Source organism: Agelaius tricolor, unplaced genomic scaffold (assembly GCF_023055355.1).
Source record: "Agelaius tricolor isolate 1412-34295 unplaced genomic scaffold, bAgeTri1.0.p SCAF_16, whole genome shotgun sequence".
Classification (NCBI taxonomy): domain Eukaryota; kingdom Metazoa; phylum Chordata; class Aves; order Passeriformes; family Icteridae; genus Agelaius; species Agelaius tricolor.
The window spans coordinates 15,590,276-15,614,734 of NW_027269276.1; the positions used below are offsets into that span (position 1 = coordinate 15,590,276).

The 24,459-nt window shown below is 40.3% G+C and overlaps 1 protein-coding gene across 5 annotated transcripts in view; it reads right to left on the bottom strand.

Moving 5' to 3' along the window:
• The window catches only part of CIB2 (calcium and integrin binding family member 2), a 40,045-nt gene extending 15,661 nt beyond the window's left edge, over window positions 1–24,384 (bottom strand). Inside the window, exons 1-3 of one of the 5 annotated variants that reach the window (XM_071441750.1) lie at window positions 23,745–24,384; window positions 22,716–22,795; window positions 9,260–9,294 (exon numbers count right to left, since the gene is read on the bottom strand). Coding sequence is in view for 3 of the 5 variants with exons in the window: in XM_071441747.1 (XP_071297848.1) it covers window positions 9,260–9,294; window positions 18,794–18,844 (86 nt within the window). In the remaining 2 variants the exon portion in view is untranslated. Of the gene's footprint in view, window positions 1–9,259; window positions 9,295–18,793; window positions 19,891–22,715; window positions 22,796–23,744 lie in introns of those variants that run through there. The other 4 variants (XM_071441749.1, XM_071441747.1, XM_071441748.1 and 1 more) reach the window with 4 other exon arrangements.
• Between the last annotated feature and the right edge of the window lie 75 nt (window positions 24,385–24,459).

The window sequence follows — 24,459 nt, forward strand, 5'->3', positions numbered from 1 at the left end:
CTGAGCAGAGTTTCACACTGTGTGTATGTAACATTTAGGCACTGCCAGGTATGTGCACAGAAGGCCTGAACCAAGGCATGTACTGCAAAATGCAATTGTTATCATATGTGGAAGTTAAGTCTTACACCTAATTCATAAACTTTTGCTTAGGACAGCAAGTGCCCCTTTGTCATGTCCTATGTATGTAACACAGTGTATTCTGATCTCTCAGTAGGGCATATGTACTACTTGTATACATTATAAAGCTGTATCTTGTGACTTACTTTCCTTTTAACAAAAAGTCCTGCTTGCTCACTAGGCATACTAACAATTACATATAGATATTACTGTGTTTTAACAGCAGAATATAAACAAAACAGTAATACAGGAAGAAATGCCTCAGCAACCCCTTCATTTCCCCAGCTTTACCTGCAGCAGATCCGCACCCAACTGAACTACTTCAGGTTCCTGTGTGTAAATAAACTCAAAAACTAGGGGAAAATAATCTACAGGCATCTGTTTTCTCATTATTATGATGGGCCTCAAAGAACACATAAAATGACACACAGAAACACATTTTTTCTGCATTGTAGGAAACTGATGTCCTTATCCTGCACAGCAATATTTTATGCCATACCAGAAATTGGATATCCACTATCTCAGCACATTTCAGCTGCTTACCACAGCTCACCCTGACATTTCATAAATACTGTGTAATTCAAGATGCAATAGCCATTTCCCTCTCTAGCAATTGATTTCTCTGTTGTAAACAGCAGCTAAAAAGATGCTTCTAAATACAACAGAAAAAACAACTTAAATGCACTTAAAAAGAAAAACGTAAAAGAAAACAAAAATTTCAAGTCCAATGTCCATCTATGGGTTACCTACTTTTTTAAAAGCTAGAATACTGAAATGGCATTCTAGTCTTCAAGAAAATGAAGCACTCCTTATTGGCAAAACTTGACCATTGTGGACAACATTCAGAAATTCAGGAGCTGACGATCCCTACTTATTTTAACTGTCAAGATTTCCTTCTTTACTTTATCTAATATTAGACTTGCCTCTTTATAAGATGCAATATCAAAGTAAACCTGCCACATCTTGCTGACAGAATTCACTATCTTGTCCACAGAAATTGCAATCTATTTATACTGAAGTTCAGCCATACCTTTTGGCAGCTGAAAGAAGGACACAGCTCCCAACTCTAGACTGACAGAAATGTCTGGAAGGCAGGTGCTGGACACAGAAACAAGCAGGTAACTAACTGCAGATTTCAGGGAGCTCTCATACCCTGTTTTCCTCCCAACTAACTCTGCTGTTAATTCACCAAATCAGTCAAAGATCTGTGGATGTAAGAGCTTTCTATCTGAGTGGATTTCACACTGAAGCATCCAAATGAGTCCGTAGGAAGTGGCTCTGATCTAACTCCTGCAAACTAAATTACAGCAATAAAACACATCTTCCACATGCTTTTATCTGCTAGGATCCAGCAACTCTATTTGTCATAGCCTTATCACATGGCATGATTAGCATTTAAGACCATGAAAAGGGCCTAAGATTTCCCTATACCAAACATGAAGTATATTGCACTTACTCCATTATCCTTCAAAATAATAAACAAAGAACCCCAACCAATAGAACAACCACAAAAGACAGTAACACCTTTTCCTTCTGTAAGATCTTGATGCTGGAAAGTTCTTCAGGGACACTATGTACTGTTTTATAATCAACTGGATTGCCAGTATCAAATCCTGGATTTTGCAGAAAAAAACACAGACCTGCTTCAGCATCTTAAGAAAACCACCTGTCATAAGGAACACAGTCCTCTTTGCTGAAGGTCCACCAAAACTCCTGTTCAGTTGAATAACTTATGTTGCATTGGGAGAATACTTACTTTTTGGCAAGGAAACAATCCATGTCTGATCAATTACTCTGTAACATGATGTAAAACTCAGTAGACATCAGGGTTCTTTACACCCGTAATCCTCCTGCCTGTATGCAGTAATTCACTACACCTTGCAGTGTTGTGCACTATGACAAATCAGTAATCACTTCCCAAATGCTGCTCTCATTACTGACTGTTCTCTCACATCTCTCAAAAACATTAATTCCTAACTACAAATAGAGAAGAAACAAAGCTCTGGTAAAGGCTCTGATATTCTCCTGTTTTGGAGAAGCAGAAGGTTTTTCAGGTGACCTGAATACATGAGAGCAGTTGTAACCTAGAGGAAATAAATGCTTTTTGTCCTTTTACTCAGCATGCCCTTCACAAAAGCATGTCTGAAAACAACCTCAAACCTCTTTATCTGTCCTAGACACAGAAACACTTATGTCTTGTCAGGGAGGTAATGGAAGGTTTGCAGTGCTGTCTGAACAGACAGATTTGGAAAAGCTGCCATTATCATACAAAGACCATCCTGTACATTCAGAAGCCCGAGACCAGCCTCACTGTCTTTGTAGCAATAACTACTACAGCTGTATTTCCTTTAAAAGTTTCTTCTGCATGCATGCAGAAACATTTTCCTATTCCTGTATGTGCTCTCTTTGTCAGCAGGATTCCTTACTAACATTGCATGGAAGTAGGAAATGAAAAATTGGCATTGTCTTCCCTTCCACAAATGAGAGTGGGAGGGAATGTGGTGATAAATTTAATGGCAGATTTCATTAACTGATGATGCTCTGTCCCCACAGGTACTGGTATATGTTTATACTTCATGTACAACATTCAAGGACTAAGGCTGTGATTCTGTATTGTTTTAATCCAGTCTAAACCCAGACTGCTGATCTGCCCTTGCAGAAATGTGAAGCCCACCAGCTACTCATGTCCCTTGTATAAGCACTAACATTTAAGAATCTGCAGTGAGGTTCAGGAAACGGATGTGTTTGAAAATAAAGACGTTTTCACAGTTAGCTCCTTGAGGTTACTGAAGCAGTTGTGACAGCAGCAGAAGAAAATGGGGGTTTAATTCTTCTATTAAGGCAGACTAAGACTTACCCCTGTAGACAGCAGTAGTTTTAAAATCAACTGCCAATCAACCAATGAAAACCAAAAGTGCTGTGTTCAGAAAAAAGCTCACAACACAGTTTTGTCCCCACAGCCTACTTTTGATTGATGATAACTTTCATTTTACTACTTTGGGTCTTTCACATGGCAAAAAGTAGTTCAGAGTCTGTTCCCACTTCTCAAGGGTGAAGCATCCCAGAGTCAGCAAGGATGACGCTGTGGGAATTGGCTGGATATAGTTTGGGATGTCTCTTACAACAGAGCCTCCTGCTCTACCTGAATAGATTCAAAAAAAGAGATTTCGAAGCTTACACCCTGCAGCAACCATTTAAATTCACTATTGAGCTTTGGGAGGGAGTCAGACTGTAGCCAAGGTCACCAGTGGGTGTGTTAAAACACAGAGCAGCCCTTGCTTGGCCTGGTGTACATTCATCTCCAGCATTAAATGTAGTGACAACACATTACAGCTGGCTGAGCTGCCCTTTTAACAGGAACTCTGCACTGAAGGAAAGCTGAAAACAAAAGATAAAAGCTTGCAATGGCTCATTGATTAGAAATAAGGAGAGGCCTTAAAGTGGCCTTTAGAAATGAATAAACATCTTCCCAGTTTGGGTCCCACAGCAATAGTCACTTGATTTATGCTGTAAGGGGGAAACATTTTTATTCAGCAATAGATATCCTATTTATTCCTGAGTAAAAGGGATGCATTCAAAGACTTGCACATTACACTCAAGACCATCTCAAGGAGTAAATTCTAGATTGCTCAGCAGTGTTCTGCACTGTCAGAAAAAAAAATAGCAAATGGCTTAACTAGAGCAATGAAAGCAGGCAGTGAGTGCTGATGGACAGTCCCACCATGGGTTCCCAGAAGCCATGGCATGACCTGACTATACACTCCTTGTACAGGATGGAACAACCTGTGCCTACAGCAAGACCAGAAGTGCACAGCTGCTGCTCAGTTGTACTTTTGGTTATTCACTCTGGAGTCCCATACTGTTGTTATCAGATTTCTAAAGTCCATACCTCCTTGGCGTATTCTTACGGCTGCAGATCATCACAGCACAGACTCCTTCTTCTGCATGCTGTCCTCTCTCAGTTCAGGGCTCCTCCAAGGCTCTCCCTGACTGGCTACCCCACCCCCTTTTATCCCAGTTATCTTCATTGGTCACAGCTGCAGCCCAATTAAGGACATCACAGCTGCAGCCCATCAAGGACAACCAGGACCTCCTGGGCAAAGCCTCTATACAGATATTCAGGTACAATACATTTCCTCTACTATAATTCACCACAATCAGAGCTATAGGCTCCTGTCCAGATGCCAGAGCTGAATGGAACAGCTGGAGAAGGACTTTATGTAATACACAGAGAAGAATTCACCACTCCAGAGACCAGCAGGAGAATTGACAAGTCAACATAAAGCCCTGGAAAGAGCCAGGTCTCATCAATCAGCCCTTCCAAGCACCTGAGATGGCTGGAAGTAAAAGAAGCAGCAGCATTGAAGATGAGACCGCCCAGAAAGCAGGACAGAATGCACTGATGGGAACTGATTTACAACCCTTGCTACAGAGGCTGTAGCCCTGTACTGATGCAAATCAGTGAACTGCACGTGCTCTCTTGTCCTGCAGTCCTTTAATGGACAGCTGGGGAACAGAGCCAGACAGACCAAAACCTGCAGGTCTGCCACACAGGGAGAAAAAGTTGCTCTAGCTCAAAAAGAAGGAGGTTCTTTAATCTGGGGCCTTCAGGGCAACTGATATAGCACTTGGAGGGTCTCAGATTTATGCCATACTTGCACAAACTGTTTTTGCAACAATAAATGTTAAATGTTACACATGGTAATGGAGGCATAAATCCCTGTGCTGCACCAATTCCTCAGTGAATTGTTGCTTCCAAAGATTGCAAGAGGTCAGAACAGTCTATTAGAGAAGGTGGTATACCATGTGAAGCTGAAACCAAAATGACAGGAAACATGATACAAGGAAATTCAGTCAGAAACTGAAACCACAACTCACTGAATTGCCACAGTTTGACAAACAGATAAAGAACAAAGGACAGTGAGAAACACAAGCAGAAAGAGTTGAAAGTTGAAGGAATTCTGTTACTGATATGCATTTCCCCTTTTATGATTTCCAGTTGAAGTTATTTTCATTGTATCAATAAAATAGAATAACTGGGCACTGAAATCAGATTTATAAGAAGGCAGCATAGTAAGATGAGAAAAAGTGGATAGATGAGTCTTCTGCTAGGTTTTAGTTAGCATGTATTTATTCATCCTTGCAATGCAAAATGAAGCAGCACAAATTAATTTAAGAGAATAGTACAAAAATATCCTCCCAAATAATCTAGAGTAAAATTAAAAAGAAATTGTGAGAAATGTTTTTGGCAGACAATTTATAATACATTTATTCTAAATCCAGTTATAGTTATGAAAACTCTGACTTCCAATATATGTACCCCACTGTTCCCAGACCCACATGATGCATAGTGAGTATAGATAAGAACACTTTATAAAGTTTTTCCTTCCTTGAAGTGCCACTCAAACCCCTGCTCACAGGCATCTTTCTGCTGGTGATTCCAAGAATCACAGAGTGACTGAGATTGCGAGGAACTCCTGAGATGAATTGGTGCAACCTCCTGCCCAGCAAGGGCACCTGGAGCAGGCTGCCACATCCAGATGGCTTTGGAGGATCTGCAAGGCTGGAGAGTCCAAATCTTGTCTGGGCAGCCTGTTCCAGTGCTTGGTCACCCTCCCAGTGCTTTCCTGGGTTCAGCCAGAACCTCCTGTGTTTCTGTCTGTACCCACTGCCCCTTTTCCTCTGTCTCCTTCACAGCCTCCAGATCTCAGCTCTCTCAGCCTTTCCTCCTGTGAGAGAGTCCTCAGTTCCCTATCCATCCCAATGGCCCTTTGCCAGGTGCTGGAGCAGCTGTACTGGGGAGCCCAGAACTGGACACACTACAGCAGCACTCTGGACTCCATGCAGATCAACACTGACAGGGATTCTCTCCTCTCAATCTGACTTAAATATAATACAGGAAAATTTTATGGTACAGAAATGCAGGGACTGCCTAAAGTCCTTTTTTTTTTTTTTCATTCATAGAAGATTCAGAAACATTTTTAACAACAAGAATGGTAACATAATTATCAAGAAGATCAAGAGTAGCTTCAGGATATATGTTCTTTGTGTATATAGTTTCTTGCCTAAAACTCAGGAAGATTCCTAAGGGTATAGAGCTACTAATTTCATTCTTTTGGCTGATGCCTTTTCCTCCAAAGCTGACAATAGGGCAATTCCCCTTTCTGCAAATAAAACTTCAAACTCTTCAAAAGAAAAACAGGAGTTGTTTTCTAACTCCTCCCTCCATTTGTGTAGCAACTTGCTCCACAGCAAGCTGCCTCCCAAGCAGTTTGCTGCATTTGCTCCCTTATAAGGAAGCTTTCCAGACACTTGAAGGGGCCACTGCTTAATTCTCTAGCAGATTTCAGATTTAAAATCCAACATTCTGCTGGATTGGCTAGAAGGGCTCCTGCCACCTCCCCTTTCACCCATCAAGAACACGCCATGAAACAGGCAGAGAGAAGAAGACAACAGGAGAACTATTTTTCTGCTACCAAAAGGTTCAAAGGTTTGCTGATGTCCCAAATGGTGCCAGCTTGGTCATTTAGTGCCATATTCCCCTGGCAGTTGTCTAACTAGGTAAAGTTACTCTCAAGTAATACAACTTGAATTGACAACTTTTATGCTTTTTGGCTAGGACAGACATCCAAAACACCTGCATCTGAGTGCTTGTATGGGTGCCAAACTGCACCAGTCTACAGGGAGAAGCAGAAACAGATGGGTGATGAACAGTTAAGCATTATTGCTAGAGTGAAAGCTTGTCTGCCAGAAAATCAGCTTTGTAAAACTGACAAAGAGAAATAATGCCTTATGAGAGACAACTCAACCATTTGTTCCCACTTACAATCACAAGAGAGGCACATTATACAAACAGATTCATTGCTATAACTAAAGTGGTTTTTCCAACTTTTCTTCACATCATTTTTTTTTCTTTTTATTCCTGTTCCTCTCTACAGGATGTTTTCCAGGATAACAAATCTTTTTTAAATTGTGATGCCCAAAACTGGACAGTCTATTCCTACTGAGGTCGCAGTACTGCTAACTGGAATTCTCCCATTTTATAAACACTGCTGAGGCCAATACATTTCAGAAATGCATTTCTCTGTTTTTGCAAGAGCATCGTGGGGCTGGTGTTGCTAAAATGATGCTCACTTTGCTCAGATCACTAACCCCCAGCCCATTATTTTGATACACTCCATTCTGCACTTGCAAATTTTTTCTCAGTTCTTAGGACTCGAGTGTGTGAATTTTCTTTTGCTCACTTTGACTCCAGTAATTTCTCCAACATACTGAGTACTGTTGAAAAAGCTCATCTCGATCTTCATAGCATCTGCAACTCACCTCACCTCAATGTTTCTTACCATTCTCACCAATTTTCTATATTCAGGAGTATTTTGACCAAGAGTTCAGTGCACTTACACAAGTAGAAAAGTACTACTACAAATTGGAATATGTAGAAGTCTTTACCAAAACAAAGACACGTTGCAGCTGCTCTTTTCTCTGACTTACAAAAGCAGATACTCACAGGAAGATTTGCTTTTAACAAATCTGCAGTGGCCACCTCTGAGCATGTATTAAGTTCTAGGCACTTACAGATTGATTGTCTACCAGTGTGTTCTGGCATCTCTCCATGCAGAAAAGTTGTGTCCTGAAGCTACACACAGTGGTCTAAATTTCCACATTCTTCTTAAGAAAACTGGGGCATGTTTTCAAAGCCCTAACACCACCAAAGCACCAAATTTAACAGCTCTAAAAATTTGTCAGCTGTTCTATTAATATTTTAGATAATGTTTTGAGTCAGTGATAATATAAATATGTCTACAATAACCAACATTCTTTAATATGTTCTTGCCCTGGGCCCATGACTGAATGCTCATAGCTGTGATCAGCACTTCCAAAAATTAACCATCTTTAATCAAGACTTAGGAGTGTATTTAGGTTTTCTGATGTTAAACAGCTACCAAGCAGCAATAGTGAGCTATGGTTTCTATTTTTCTCTTTCACCAGGCACACTTGCCTCTGCTGCAGTCTTACTTCATATTTTTTCCTAGAACCATTTTCAGCATTTTGTGTTAAACTTTTCTTCACTTTAAATTAATAAGTTATACTATTTTCTAATAATTTGCACATTATCCACAGTCAGATTACTAATCAAAAAATGTGTCTTCAACCCCTCTGACCATAACCTGTATTTATGTTGACACCAAAGCCTTGCACTCTAAAGTCAGTATGTAAGTCAATCTAACAGATTACTGGTAGGGAAATGTTCTCTTCATTTTCAGTTGCATTTGCTTGCTGTGTCTCTCATGCCAGCTTTGGCTCTCATCTGATCCTTCAGAGAGCTGATTCAGCTTATTAAACCAGCAGAAAATAGATTTACTGTTGTTTGGGGTTTTGATGGGCTACTTTCCCTGTAGGGACAGATAAAAACACTTAGCCCATTTCACCTAATTGCAGTCTCACACTGGTTTACATCAGTTTATAGCAATCTAAATTGAAGCTGCCACATTCATTCCTTCATCCCCACCTACACAACAGTCATTAACAGCCATGCAAATGGATGGTGAGACAGACAGGGCTTTCTTTTTTTTCTTTTTGTAAGGATGCTCCTTGTTGGATCATCTCACTGAAGTCAGCAGCTGCACAAGAAATTCAGTTCAGCCTAAAGAGGACTCAACCTGCATTTCCTCCATATCAGCCCTGTGAGCATCCTGCAGGTAAATAAGTGCCCAGCAGTACCTGGGCACTTAAATCAGCCAGTACCTGGCTGCTTAAATCAGTAAATACTAATTAACCAGGGAGTCATAACCCATTTTATTCCTGCTCACTAAAACTTCACCTCAGACATGTAGAAACCCCTCTGCATTCTACACTGATTGCATGATGTGCCCTCACTGGTATCACTGAGCAGAAAAGCAGCAAATCCCTTTCATACAAGTCACTGGCTCAACCCTAAAACAGTCTATGATGCTCACTTTAAGCTAATCAGCACCTTATGACAATTATACATTATAAGTGTATCCTAAATCAAATCCTACTCTATTCTATGCAATTAATTCCTGCAGAATAACAGGCTTTATCTGGTTTCCTCACAAGTCAGATAAAAACACTTAGCCCCTTCCACATGGATCACAAAGGAGAAATTTAAGAGTTTACTTACCGAAGGATTTCCTTCCGAGTGAAGAATGTGCAGTCCTGTTAAAGAAACAAAATATGTCATTGTACTACAGAAATCTTGAAAACAACTGCAAAGAGTTATTTCTCAACCCTTTGGAAGGAAACTCAGATCTCACAGAGAAACATTAAAGATGCCATTTGGGTGCCATCTACATTTGACTCAGAAAGGAATAAACAGTATAAAATAGCAGAAATATTTCAAGGGTAGGCCTATCAGTAAAAAGAAAGATAGTGATAGTGTGATAGTTCAGGAGGAAAAACCAGGTTGCTGAGATATTTCTCCAATGTGGAATGACCAGACCAGAAACAATAAAATCTAAAATAGAAGGTATATGCCATATTCATTAAAAGAATATGGAAAACTACAAACAACAATCTGTTGTTGATGACAAAAACTGTCTTCTTACTTTAAGTATCCCCCTGCTGGAGACAACTGGAGACAATTCTTTGTTTTAATAATAAAATGATGTGGTTTTTTATTAGTTATTACCCTTTTTGCTAACAATCAGTTTGCATTGTGGTCACTTTGCTGAAGGCTGCAAACTCCTCTCTTTTAGGAGCATGGATAAATGCATAGCCCCTGCCCTGAACAGCAGCAAACCATTCAGCTCTCCCTGTGCTATCACAGAACTAGAAATAACTAAAATGCAAAAGTAGAGCTTGCTGGACTTGAGAGAAGAGCATACAAGCATTCACTTGCATTCTAAATGGCTCTGTGATGTGACTGAATTGACATTGGTTTAATTCATTCAATAAATACCACTTCTATACTAGAATTCCAACACTTCACCAAAGAACCAGAATATGAGCAGTGGCAGAGTTTGCATTTCATGTCTTTCTACTTCAGTCACAAAAAAAAATATAACTTCAGGTGCTGTGAGGAAACAATAATCAGTGCCATCCCATTCAAAAACAATCCCTTAATCTCCACTCTTACCTAGTATGTATTTAATGGAAATTCTGCCCTGCATCCAAGACTAGGAACACTAGTGGTAATGAAATATTTGATAATCAGTTGAGAACACCATTCATCCATCGATTCAGAGAATATGTAACTTGATCTTCAAGCCAGCTCCTGAGGGTGTATATATAGGGGACAAGCACCAACACAGAAAATTCCTCCTGATTACCCACCTCTCTCACAGGCCCATGTGATGTGGCAGGGCATTTGCCTAACCATTCAGCTCTTTGTAATTTCCACCCTTTAATGGAAAGATATTTAGAATATATCATCTTTGAAAATCAGCTTGTGACAAGACGACAGTATCAGACTTGATAAGTCATCCTTAAAGGGTACATACAGGTACTTTGTCTCTACAAGTCCTGCTCTTCAGTCAACCAGGGAAAAAGTATTTCTTTCTCAAGCTGAGACTCACTGGGGCTAAGTGGCTGCTTCTTCCAAGGAGGGGAGAAGCAAAGGATCCCTGCTGGCAGAAGCAAACAGCCCATCTCGGGTGTCCAGGAACGCGATCGCTCCCGCAGGTATCAATTATTGACCTGCCTTGCTCTCCTCCATACGAGGTGCCCAGAGCAGCAGCTTTCCTCCAGTGGATTGTGCAGTTACAAAGCCCAGGAGGAAGCACCTTGGGAGCTGCTGACACTGATGTCACATTGTCTGCAACTGCACAAAGTGACATTGGAGCCAGCTGCTCAAGTCTTCCTTAATTCCACACAATCAACACAGTCAAACTGTCACTTAAGGATGCTTCATTTACTAAGAAAGGGCAGGTGTAATCTCACAAATAACTGTAATGCCCTCAGCAGCAATCATTTGTAATTATACAGGCTGGGGAAAAAAGCAGCCACTTAACTAGAATGCTGACAGGAAAGCCATATACAAATGGAGACAAATATTAAAAGGAAAAGTTACCCTTTATGTTGCAGAAGTCCTGCAAAAATGCTATTGGAAGACAAATTAGGTCAGATAATGAACCATTTTTGCTGACAGTCCCCACATTTTTTATATTTTATTCTGAGTTCCATCATGATGTTGACAATAAACCCTGCTGCCTGCCTGTTTTTTGATCAACAAGTTTTTTACTAATGTAACCTAAACCTAAATCCCCAGAGGTTTTGCTACTGAAACCCTCTATAGCAGAAGCAGTTGCAACTATCTATCTGACCACTGTTACTGACAGCTCTATTTCTATTACACCTGCCAATTGCATGGAATTGTCAGGGATGAAGGTTGCAAAAAAAATTTAAGAATGGTCTCACTCTTAAGAGAGATCTTAAAGCTACTCAGGTCAAAGCACCACAGACTCACTGTGACCTGGCCTATACTCTTGATCCACCAGATGATACCAGCTATGAAACAATTTACCATAAAAAAGCCTGTCTGGTGTCAAATGCAAGTGCAAAACCACAGCTCCATGTGACCTCTGATAGGGCAGTCTAGCCATCCCTCTTGCTTCCCCCACCCTTTTATTTCTGCCTGTTCCTTTATGCAGACTTCACCGTGATGAACAGAATAACTGCATCAGAGAACTCTGAAGGAAGGAACTAATGTGTTTGCAAATGAACCTAGCAATAATGGACACATTTTCAGCTTGGATCATTTTCTTCTAGTGACTTAGAATATAGCGTTGGCAGTGCTGGTACAAGAGACAAAGGTGAAACAAGTATCTATTGATGGCAGGAAAGGGGTGCAGGACTGGGCTAATTTTCCTTTTTTTTGAAATCACAGCCCTCAGTTGGATTAAAATCATGATGGAAAAAAGGTCTAAATAACATAATTACATTTTATAGTTGCTGGAACTTCAGCAATTTAATTCCAATTTAATTAAAGACTTTTGGCCAAAGAAACACGGAGGTGAATCATCCAATTTTCTTCTGGCTACTTCATTCATACAGAAAAATACATAATGAAGGACAATAAATAGTAAATTAACATGTTAAATTCACTCTCTCATAAGGAAAGGTGAAGGTGGCTCTGGAAAGCATTTGTCATTTATGCACATGATAACTTTGATTTTCCTGCAAGCCAGAGATATCATGGAACACATTTGCTATTTTGTGGATTGTATTTGAGTTTACTAAGAGCACAAAAAGCAACCTGTCTGTTCTGTCTGGACACTAAGATGTCTGGGAGTCCTGCTAGAAAAGCAGAAACTGACTACAAAACAAATATTACCAGAGTTTTCATAATTCTTATCAGTTCAACATTACGGCAAGAATTTATCCTGGGAATTATTGCCTTCATTTCTAGTGCTTTACAATGGCCTGAAAAACTTCTGCTAACAGCAGGCCCTCAGGGGCTTTAGCTTCTTGAGAACAGAGGCTTGGCCTTGACAGTTCACTGATTCCAGCCCCTGAGAACAAACATGCACCTTTTCCAAGATCAACTCTCCTGCTCAGTCTGTCCTCATGCCCTTAATAATCCAGTAAATTACAAGTCCAACATGGGATCACTGATGGTTGTTTGGAGGTAAGATACCACTAAAACCAATCTGCAATTATCTACTAGGCATCTTGTGACAATGTGAATAAAACCAAGCAAACAGAAAATAAATTTCCCATTGATTTCCATGAGATCACGATCTTGTATAATGGGACTTGATTCTCAGATTTAGCATTTAGATGGCTTAACTACTTCTTAAAATACTTTGCAGATAGAAGAGGCAGACAGCTGGTGTATTTAGGTTCCATGGGTAGCTTGGCTCATGGCTGGTAATTGGACTTTCTGCAAGTCACTCAGCATTGCTTGTGAAGTGCAGTTAACAGTCTCTGCTCTTAAAACTTCATTTTTATAGCAGAGCAGCATGCACATGCTGTCAGTTTTATTCTTTTATTTCCTATGTCAGATGAATGCAAATTTATGACAGAACAGACTGAAATATGGTGGTCCACCACCTTGTCCAGTCATCTGCAGGACTTGACTGCAAACTCCTTGGTTGGTTCTGCTTTGTATTGAGTTCTACAGTGATTTGAACAAAGCAAAAAAGGAGAGAGAGATGCTCTGACAATGCTGCTACTTAGCTGTCTGTAGAGTGTCCATCCAGCACACCAGGAGGGGTGGCTCCACTCAGCCCATGCCAGTTCTGAGAGCAGCACACAGCTCATGAATGGCAGCAGAGTCCAGTGAATGGGAGTTCCCAATCACCACTCCCAGAAACAAGTACTGTGCATAAAGTACAGCTCTGGAACAAAGCTAACCTCAGGGCAGGATGCAAAACATTCCTCTACAGAACAAATCTGGAGAAATGAACTACAGAATGGAAGAATAGAAATCTACAAATATGCTGTGAAACAGTATTTCTGAAAGCCATTAAATGCATATTTCTCTTCTAAGAAAATACATATATATTCTGCTTTGTATATGTATAGTTTCATAAGGTCAGGTTTACTTTGATCCTGGAACAGCTTAATTGGGAACTTTTATAAATACAAAAATAATATTAATCAGTCTTATAATATCACTGCAAATTTTAAAAACCCAGCTTCAAAGATAATGCAGACACTGTAAAGCATAGCTATCTGAGAGAGCAGCTCTTAAAAAAGTGCTGGCTATTAGATACTGCAGCACCTTAAAAGGTAATAGTTAAAGCAAATTACTTAAGAGGTTTCATTTTTAAAATTGCAAATGACATTTTGTACTGTGCCAAAGTACAAAATGTGTGTAAGAGCATTTAATCAAAACATCATCAAAATATCATCCTGTGAAGCAACCAAGAATCTGGTACCAGACAGAACAAATGAACCCTTATATAAGATCTATTATTAACTGTTCTAGCAATGTTTTACAAATGCAATACTTTTGTTCTACATTCCACACGACTAAGACTGGCATGGAGTTGTGCAAGACTGAGTCTGCAAGATATTTATGTATTTTCATCACTGTTAGTGTATATAGAGTTAACAGAGTCAATGAGTTAAAAATGCTGTTTGCCTCAGAACACCAGTGAAAATTTTACCACACAGCTCATCCTTACTTGTTATCATATATACTTCACAATTACACTCCAACCAACCAAAACACCCACTGAGTTCCAGAAGGAAAAAATCTGCATCTGTAAGAACCTGTTTACATATTCATATGGCAACAGGGGAGTAAAAACAAGTCAGACATTAGCAAGGACTGAAAAAAAGCAAACTGCCAACAAAAGTAATTTTGCTCCATCTACAGATGCACCAAATGGTAACATGAAACAAGAACCTGAGCAAAGGATATTTTCACAAAAAACTTGCTCCATTATTATGCTACTTTTACTTGCACAATAACAGCAATACTGTATCAAATGAAAAATACTTTTTACAGAAGATCCTGGGGAACCTATGAATGCACTTCTTGTATTCTTGCAAAGGATTAATTTTCCAAGACCCTGGATGAAGTCTAGATGGCTTTTTAAAAGACAGCTTGATGAACCTGTTTTACTTTACAAATGGTGTTTCTTGACAGATCATAACATCACTTGTTTAATCTGGTTTTGCATAATGCTCATGAAATATAGTTGAATTGCAGTCTGAGGTCAATTTTGATAAAAGGAAAAAAGTGAGCTCTGTAATAGAGAAATTCTTGTGTAAAAGAAGAAAGTCATTACTTCACTGTACTATATTGTATTGCAATATTGCCTATAAGACTGCTAGACTGCATTAAATAATGCAGAGTAAATAATACCATTAATGAACAAATACAAATGGCTTGCAATAAAACCAGTAATATGCTTTATAATCTCCAGGTTCTAGAAGGGAAATAAAACAAACAAACAAAAGGATCACTGAATTTGTACTGAATTCAGATCTCTTGTTTCAAGTAATCCCAGAAAAGGAAATGAGATTGACTGAACAGTGTAGGAGTTTGTCCACAACCCAAGTACAGTTTCTCTGCATTTCCTACTCAATACAATTGTTTTACAGTTAGAAATGCTGTGCATCGAGGTCAATAAATGGCTCTGAATGAATAAATAAGTTGCTTTACAGCATACTTGTATTTTCCATTGCTTCAAGCATCTGTGCACACTCAAAACACCCTAAAATTTCAGTTAATTTTCTTTTCTCAATATGAGACTTGACCTCCAAAATCTGTAGGCAGCTTTTAAAATCTTAATTTTTAAATGTTCTTTTATTGCAATGAAACCCATCTTTCTTGCCTATCAATACTTGCCTTTTCCCTCACCAGACCCTGGTTAGATTTCACATTTTCTGTATTAAAAAAGCCCTCAACAACCAAAAGCCCCATTCACAAAAAAAAAGCCCAAAAAACTAAAACCCACAGGCAGAACTCTAAGGGCATAAGAATCATAAATGCCCAGTCAAATTCCTTTTCTTAGAAGGCCAGTATTTTAAATGATGTGAATCTCTATGAGCAACCCAGTGCTAGCAAAAGCCTAATTTGCAAAACATTTCACTAATCTTCTGAAAATGTAAAGAGCTGCCAACAAGAACACTATCATAATAACAGGTAATATGATCTTAATAGCAGGTGTTAGGACAAGGTGTTAGCCTGGAAAGCTGAAAATTTATTTTCTTTACTTTGCCTCTACCTACTTGAATTTAAAAAACAAACAAACAAACAAACCTACCTGACTGGTTAAGTATTATCGAATTCTATCACAGGTCTCTTGTACAAAGAGTTTCAACTGGCTACCAGTCTTAATGAAGAGCATTTAAAAATTGTCCATTGAGAACACTGAGGTGTAATATCCTGTGGGTGACCACAGATACAATTCTTGGATATAAAGTCAAAAGTTCTGCTAACAACTGGCTTTTCAATATGACAATTTACATGCCAAAAAGGTGCATACATAGGCTTTTCAGAAAGTTTTGGATAAATCAAACAATTTGATTTCTTTTATTTCATTAATATCACACTAATGACCTGAGATTTATGTATGCCAGCTTTTCAAGCAGGTGATTTTTCTGCAGCTTCATCTTCACTCTCTAAAGCCAAAGCCACTTGCATAGGTTTTACCATACTTTAGGCACATGAACTTCTCACTTTTTCACCTCATAGTGTATTTTATGGAACAAGCACATAAAACACAATGAATTTTTTTAAAATTATAAACATTTTCCACCTGAAACAATATTAGGTGCTATGAGCTCAAAGCAATTTGTACAAAAGACAGAAATAATAGAAGGTACAACCAGATAATACAATGTCCAGAAACAGATTTCAATAAGGAAATTGTAAGTCTAACCATGAGGTGAGTGAGGTTTTGAACAGTTTACCAATAGGAACTGTGAGGAAGTAAAAAAAAAAAAGAACCAAGATATATTTTACAAAAAAGATTGACACTTTTCCTTCTGAATGCTGATACTATGAACACTGTACCACTGTTCATAGTATCACTGGACCACTGTTGTAAGGAGTACAGAACTAACTCACAGACACATAAATTCACAAGAAACTGCTTTAGGGGAAAAAAAAAAAAAGACTCAATGATCAATTTATAAAAGCAATTTATATGTAGATGCCTTCCTGGTCACTGGGGTACAGATGTGCACAACAGACTGTTGCAAAGTGGACTGTGGTACACAGTGTTTTACTTTGGTCCATGGTTTAGAGGCCCTGCTAACTCAGCTGCTGGCTCAAGACATGAAAAACCTGCACGAAAAAAATTATGGAAACATTGGCCCATTCTTCCTTTTGCTATTCTGAAGAAATTCCACACATGAGAAGATGGCAGGTAAGACAGCAAATTCCAAGCCAAACAGCTCCAGGTACAAAGTGCCATCTCCCCCAGGATGGTGTGGAGAGGCAGAGCTCTCTGTGTGGGTGGCTCCAGCACTCAGCCCAGGATCTTTTTGTTTAAAAGATTGGAGAGAGATGCAAAACTAATAAATCAGAGGCAAATCACCATTGAAATTATGTCTTTATCTGATTCTTCACAGCATGAGGCTAATGCTCCTTCCTGACAAATTCTGCAGGCTAGTTATTGTCCTGAAACCTGTTATTTTATGGTACTTGCCAAACGTAGTCAAAAATTGTCTAGCTCTACACTAATGAACTGCAAGTCTGCCTGTAACAGAGAAATCCCAAAGGCGACTCAATCCACTGGGCCAAACTCCTGCCAGGCTTTGAGATCAATTACCCAGCATTATGAAAGGCAGGGGCTGCAAAAGCCATTAGAGAGAGGCAATTTCTACATGAAGAGCACTGAATTAGGGATGACATTTCAGCTCTTGCATTTGCCAGTTTATGTCAAGAGGATAACATTAATTACATTTGGATTTTGTTTTGTTTCACTGCAGTTGTGCTCTGTTTTGTGTTCACTTCTATTGTTAGTAGGAAGACCTGTGCTTTACAGATCTTTGATTTCTCTCTCACTTCTCCAGCAGGGATGCAAAAAAGCTTTTTTGGATCTTGGACTGTTAAGTCTAAGATCATTAATTTAGATTAATACATTACAGACTGCTGGGGAGAAGTGTGACAAAGTGGAAATTAAGAAGGTCCACTGTCACATTTCCTACAATGACAAAAAACCCCACTAGGTATTTATAAAAGCATTTAGTTTATGCCTTACTTTCAGTGTGGCACAACGGTTGAAAGCATTTTATCATTTACACCTGGCCTCACTCCATGGCTCAATATTTACACCTCTGACAAGTCCACGTTAGCAATGACTTGAAATAAAATCAGTGACTAAAATAATAGATTCTACTTCAATAGTTTTAATCAAATATCACAAAGGTAAAATGTTATTAAGTTACCCAGTCCCTTAAGGGTCGGTATCTGTCCCTTGGTTATCACAAGATAAACTAAATCTTGATTTCCTGTGCTGCTAATTCAATGTCTATCACTTCATGTAGGAGAACAGAGCAATGCAGCCAGCCCTGTCTGCCTCTATTAATAAGGGGTCAGCTGCCTCCTTCTTGAGCACACTTCTACTCAATGCTTTGCTTCACTGTATTTTCAGAAACTTGTTCAAGATGCCCACTGTGCAGACAGCTTCCTGAAATCCATTTCAGTGAGATTTGCAGTGTGATGAAACATGACTAAAAACAGTGGATCCTTTTTTTTTTCTTTTTACCCTATTTAAAAGCAGTTTATGCAATGTTAAGTAAATAAACAAGTACCAAATTACCCCTGACATGAAATGCCCACTTACTTATGATGAGGTAAGAAACTGCTTTCCAGGAGTGGATACAAGTATAACAACACCTCTTCTGGAATTACACTAAACATATTTCTCTGACTTATCCTTAGGAGAAGTGAATTTAGACAAGATCTATTTCATTCCTTTCTGCTCTGTTGTCAGCAAAAGGCATTAGGGAGAGAAGGGCTACACTATTGTCAAGCTAGTCACAATCTTTATTCTGCTTCCTAGTTCAGACACTGAGGATGTGACCATTCTCCCTCTATACAGAGAGGGAATTAAATGAATATATTCAACAACCCAGCCTTAGAATATTACTACACCTGCTGGAAGGAACAGTAGAATATATACATGCAGGTTAGAAAGAAAGTCTTCAATTATATTGGAAAAAACCACTCCCCAAACCAAACAAAAACCCAAATCATAAACATACGTAGATTAGTCCCTTTCGTCCCCGAATGCAAACCAAGATATCTTACCTGGTAGGCATCTAGCTGTTCATCAGTAAATATTGTTTGCTTATTGCCCATCTTAAATGAGGAATTCTTCCTCTCGGCAAATGCATCCCATTAGAAGTAGCTGGATTCCTCTGTATTGTAGGCATTTAGAGCACGTAAACTCCGTGAGCGTGCTGAAAAAATCCCAGAGCCTGCATTGAACTGGTTCGGATTGCACCTGCCCAGTGAGGAAGGACACAGTCTGGGAAATCTTTCCAAAGGCTTGACTGGAGTGTGCCAGGAAGGAAAGTGTTAAAATCACAGGCAGGTGTCGTGCAAAACCAGGGATTCCAATCTGCCCCTTTTCAGATGCTTTTCTAAGAGGCATACGGAGCTTTTATAACCCAAGCCCCGAGCAGCCGCTCCCAGCAGAACGCAGCTCTCCTGCCTCGGGGTCTCGCTCAGGGCGCTCCTCACGGCACCTCCAGGTTTTGGAGCAGCTCTGCGTCAGCCGGTGGCGCTGGCCAGCGCAGCCGTGTTGCCGGCTCCCCAGCCAGCCTGGGAACAGCGGAGCGCACGGGCAGAGCCCCGGCGGCCCCGAGAGCTGCCCTGCCTGCCCCGGGCTGCCCGGGGAGCGCGGCTGGGCGCAGCCCCACCGAGTCCTCACGGCCCCGCTGCCGCGGGAAACACTCGTGTCTGCCCCGTGCCTAGCGAGGATGGGAGTGCACCCCCAAAGGCACCAAACTGCCGGTTACAGCACTGAGCACAAGGACTCCTTCGCACAGGAACTACATTTTAAAAAGTCAGCAAGATTAAAGTAGTTAAACAGACGCCATCCTCCCTCCTTAGGCTCAAGCAAGCACAGCTGGGAAGGAAAAACCTCTACCACAGCCTAAAGCAACAGCAGAAAGTGCCAGTAGAGGGCTCTACCTCTGGTGTGTTGTAGCGCACCACAACCCTACTGACGGGAAAGTAAAAAAAATAAAAGAGTATCTATGAGAAGCAGACAGACAAAATCATATTATCTAACATCTGCAGAATGATAAGCTCTTATAACAACAGCAGGAAGAAGTCTGAGTGAGAAAGGATGGCAACGGGAAAGAAGGACCCATTATAAGCTCACTTTCCATTCAGGAACATTGGAACAGAACAGGGTAAAATTTCCAACTTCTCTATTTGTAGTCTGCCAATGGTCATTATTCCCTCATCAAGATAGCAAGTTTAATAAAAACACTCGGAGAATTATCGTGTGCTTTTCACTACAGCTTCTAATGATCCTGGCCTGATAGCAGGATTGGATAATAGGAGTTCACTTTACCTTGGCATGTAACAACAAACATTTAAAAGTAATAGTGAAAGCTTGTAGATACAAGTAAAATATTGTATACATACTAAAAACATCCTATGAATTGTGTTGGATATGTAGTAAAAACATTCTAAAAAGTGCTGAACCACAGACTGTTGTAAGAGATGGCTTATTCAAATTATAAGATTTAGAAATGCAGGTTTGATTAGCTGCAAACCAGCACTGCCCTGAGCTACAAAAATTACAAGGTATATCCCATATACAAAATAAATGCCTTGGGATGAGGATGTAGGCAATAAGACTTATTAGCAATAAGCAAACATCAGATTTGTAACATCAAAGAATGCATTCTAGCAATAGAGCATATTGCAGCAGAGTGTCAAAATAAGAGGGAAGAAGCTACAGTAGTAAGGAAAATACAAACAGAATGATTTACCATCAGACCAAGACAGCAGCAATCATCTGTTCAAATACCAGACAGTTGTACTGACTGTCACCTGGCAAAACCAATCTCTGTTTTCCCAGCCACTAGTGCTTTTTTTCTCTTTTTCCCTGGTGTGTAGTGGCATTGGATTCCTATTCTGTTCCAAAAAGTTCTCCACAGGTAAGTCAGAATATTAAAAATTATTTTTAAAAATCTGCAAAATATGGTATTTCAATTTTTTTAAATTAAAAAAACCCCAATATATAAGGGCCCTATGAGACTAAGAACTTGCACTGTTCTGAAAGTTCTTACCTGTCCTGAACTCTGAATGAGCTCCATCATTGGCTTTAGTGGTTATACATATAATTAAGCATGGTTAATATCTCTGATCTGGTGCTACTAAAATGCAAGAGATAACAGCTGCTCTCAATCAGACCAGGCCAATACTTAGGCAAGTGATTTGCATGAAATGGCATTCCATTCACAGCCACCTACTTCAAGCTGCCCATCTATGCAAATCAGATTAAGTATAAATGGCCAAATTACCTCTAATGTCGTTATACAGAAGTTAATCATCAGCAGGGGTGGATATGGCTCCGTATCTTTTCATCTTGTGATTCTGTATGCTTAACAACATTCCTACAGTGAAAGCTGACATCCCATCTCTTTGGTTTTCACCTGGTTTTATATCCCTGGCTGCTTCCCCTGTACCCTAGATGCCAAACACATCAGAAAGTCTCTATCTTTTGGATCAAAATAACAGCAGTAAAATAGCAGCAGAGCTTAATGGAAAGCATTAACCAGGTAAGGCTTACTTGTGGTTCCAGTGTAGGCCAGAGGATTCAGATAGAAGTGTTAACCAGCTAGCTCTTCTCAAGCCTATCACAGAGCTAACTACATCTCAGTGCACAATTACCTTGCTGTGCCAATTGGGTAAAATTTAAAGACAGTACAATACACAAAGTCTTTTTCACTCCTATTTGTTTGTACGTGTCAAAGTTCAGATGATCTTCCAGTTTACTCTTCTGGACTTTTTCTATCTGTTCCTATTTATCAAAGATTAGCTTATTTGCCAGTTGGGTGTTAACCAAACTTACTGCCAGCATGTTGCTGCAACAAATCTATCGTTTTCAATGTGCACAGCAAGAACTGACCTTAAATACTACCAGCAGCACTACATTTCACTATATTTCAGTTTTTAAAAAACTGTTTGCCAAATTGAGTGGTTTTAAGCTATTAGAAATAGATAACAAACATCTTGCAATAGGTTGCAGATAAAGTTTTGTAAGGGGGACAGCATATCTAGAATAGTCTTGCCATGTTACTGCCCACTGTACCAGACACAATGGTTAAATAGCCCCTGCTCATTTGCTTTAGAAGTTTAAATCCCAGAGCAGGGAATACACTGTTACTCACACACCCCAGTGTAGATCTGGACAGCAAGATGTGTAGTATTGTCAGTGTAGTATTGCCAGCTGCCACGGCCTCAGCTGACCACAGCTGCAGGAGTTTGTTTCCACAGCCACAGCTCAGGCAGTGGGACGTGCCAGGCTGGCAGCTCCACACAGCCTTTGGGGCAAATTTCTCTGCTCTGAAGTGTTGCAAGCCCTGGCTGTCACAACAGGTGACTGATCTGATTTATTAGGAGAGGTGTAAGTTCAATGGCCTCCAACAGACAGGTCAGAGTACCTTAAGTTGCCTCTGTAAATTATGCAGTGAGAATGCAAAGGTGGTTTAAGTATAAACTCCAATCCTTCACCAAAGGAGGCTCAAGCTGCTCTGAACAGACCACTTTAGCACTAGAGGATCCACACAGAGTTTTAACAATCACGTTGCATATCTGCTGCTTTCACATATTGGTTTGCTACAGCTTTTAGAAGGGGAGAAAGGAACCTAAGAAATTTCATGCCCATTACACCAAGTATTCCAACAACTTCCCTCTCACACAGATGTTTCCGTGCAGAATAACTGTTCATAAAGAACAGTTACTCTGTTAGCAAAAACAAGTTTTGATTCAGAGGGGCTGCCTGTACATTTATGCTGTTGTTACTTTGCACAAGTCCCTAGGGCCCAATGCAGGTGTGAGTAACCATGATCACTACGTGAAATGGGAGAAGTTCTATTCTCCACTGATGCTGTAAAAATTCCCCCTGCATTTTTGGGATTTGTTTTATTACTGGAAAGCTATTCAAAATTCTGTTTGCATAAAATAAAGAAAAAATAATAACACTCACCTTATACAGCTGCTGTGGAGCTAAAAAAAGAAAGTTCCTTAAAGATGCTACAGAGCCAGAAAACAATACAACTGCACGAACTATAAATAAAAAGTGAACTGTAAATACACAGTTATGAAAACCTAAAATATGTGTAAAATGACAGTTTTTGCTACTGCAATGGGTTAAAAAGTTGCTTTTCCAACACATGGTGGATGGGAGGATGATCAGAGCTCTGTCTGAGGAATGAATAAACAGCTTGAGAAACAGGCAAAACTCACGTCTCTCAAACCAGGGAAAGCTGCCGACTTTGCTATGAGGAGCAGGAACTTTCTAGGGAGTTTTAATGCTAAAGAAAATAAACAAAAGGGAAATCCTTGTGTGAAAATGTGTTGGTTTTACGATCTTATCTATCTAGCTTAAAAATACCCCTCGTTAGAAAAGAGAGGTTTCTGAGTGCATTTTGTTAAGCCTAATTTATCCATAATAAATAGAAATTACCTTTGTTTTTTTTAAAGGTATTTTATGCAAGACAGTGTCTTGCCTCAGGGACAAAATAATAATAAATGAAATGGTTGCCTTAGCAGGCTAAATGTAATATAATGAATTTCCCCATAGGGAGTGACAATATAGTGATCACTAGGGGAAAGAGTATTGTTGTCTCCTCACAGGCATTATTTTCATAAGCAAAATAACTACTCATGGGTTTATTATTGCCTCGTGCATCCCTTCTGGGAACAGATCCAAACCAGCCACTGTTAACGCCTTATTACTGTAGCATTATTATAGTAACACCCACAAGACACAGACAAATGGGTGTTGAAAATGTGTAAAAGAATTCTCCACAATATCGCCCCTTCCCCCACTTTTCAATCCAAGTGCAACTTAACAATGTAGATGCAGATACAGTCACAAACACAAGAAAGCAACATGAATATATCTGTTCGCTATGTATATAGTTACCAATACCGAGCTAAGTAACTGGAAAGGCTGCTAATAATCTTCTAATTCTGTCACCAAAAACTGGTACGAAATTAGTCTGAGACAAACCTCAAATTTTAATGTTGCCGAGTTTAAAAAGGTAGACGTTTTTAAAAGCGGCCATTCCCAGAGGTACGAGCTCAAACTGCCTTACTAGAATTCTAGCTTAGTTCTAGCTCGGTGCTTCGCTCTCCAGAAGGCCGCGGCTCTCCCGCCGCCCCCAGCCCGAGTGCCCGGCCCATGCGCTGCCCCGGGCGGGCCGGTCCCGCCGCTCCGTGAGGCGCCTCAGGGCCCCCGCCGCTCCTCCAAATGACACAGAATCAGCTTTTAAAAATAACGAAACAAGTTGTTATTAATATTAACCTCAGAAATGAGGGCAAAAAGAAGTCTTAAATTGTCGCGATTTCAACAGCTTTGTTTTTAACACTTTAAGTACATGGGTCTAGGAGGCTTCTGAAAAATCTGGCGTCTTTCTTAACAACTTTTTTCCCATAAACGACCCGCATCCTCCGGCGGCACCAGGCCGTCCGCCTCGACGCCTCCCGCACCGGCAGCCCCCCGGCAGCACCTCCACCGGGCCGCGGGATAAGGGCCGGGGAGGTGGCTCGGACCGCCTCAGGCGTCGGCGGGCAGGAGCTGAGGGGCCGGAGAGGAGGCTCGGACCACCTCAGGCGGCCGCGGGCAGGAGCCGAGGGGCCGGAGAGGAGGCTCGGACCACCTCAGGCAGCGGCGGGCGAGAACCGAGGGGCCGGAGAGGAGGCTCGGACCGCCTCAGGGGGCCGCG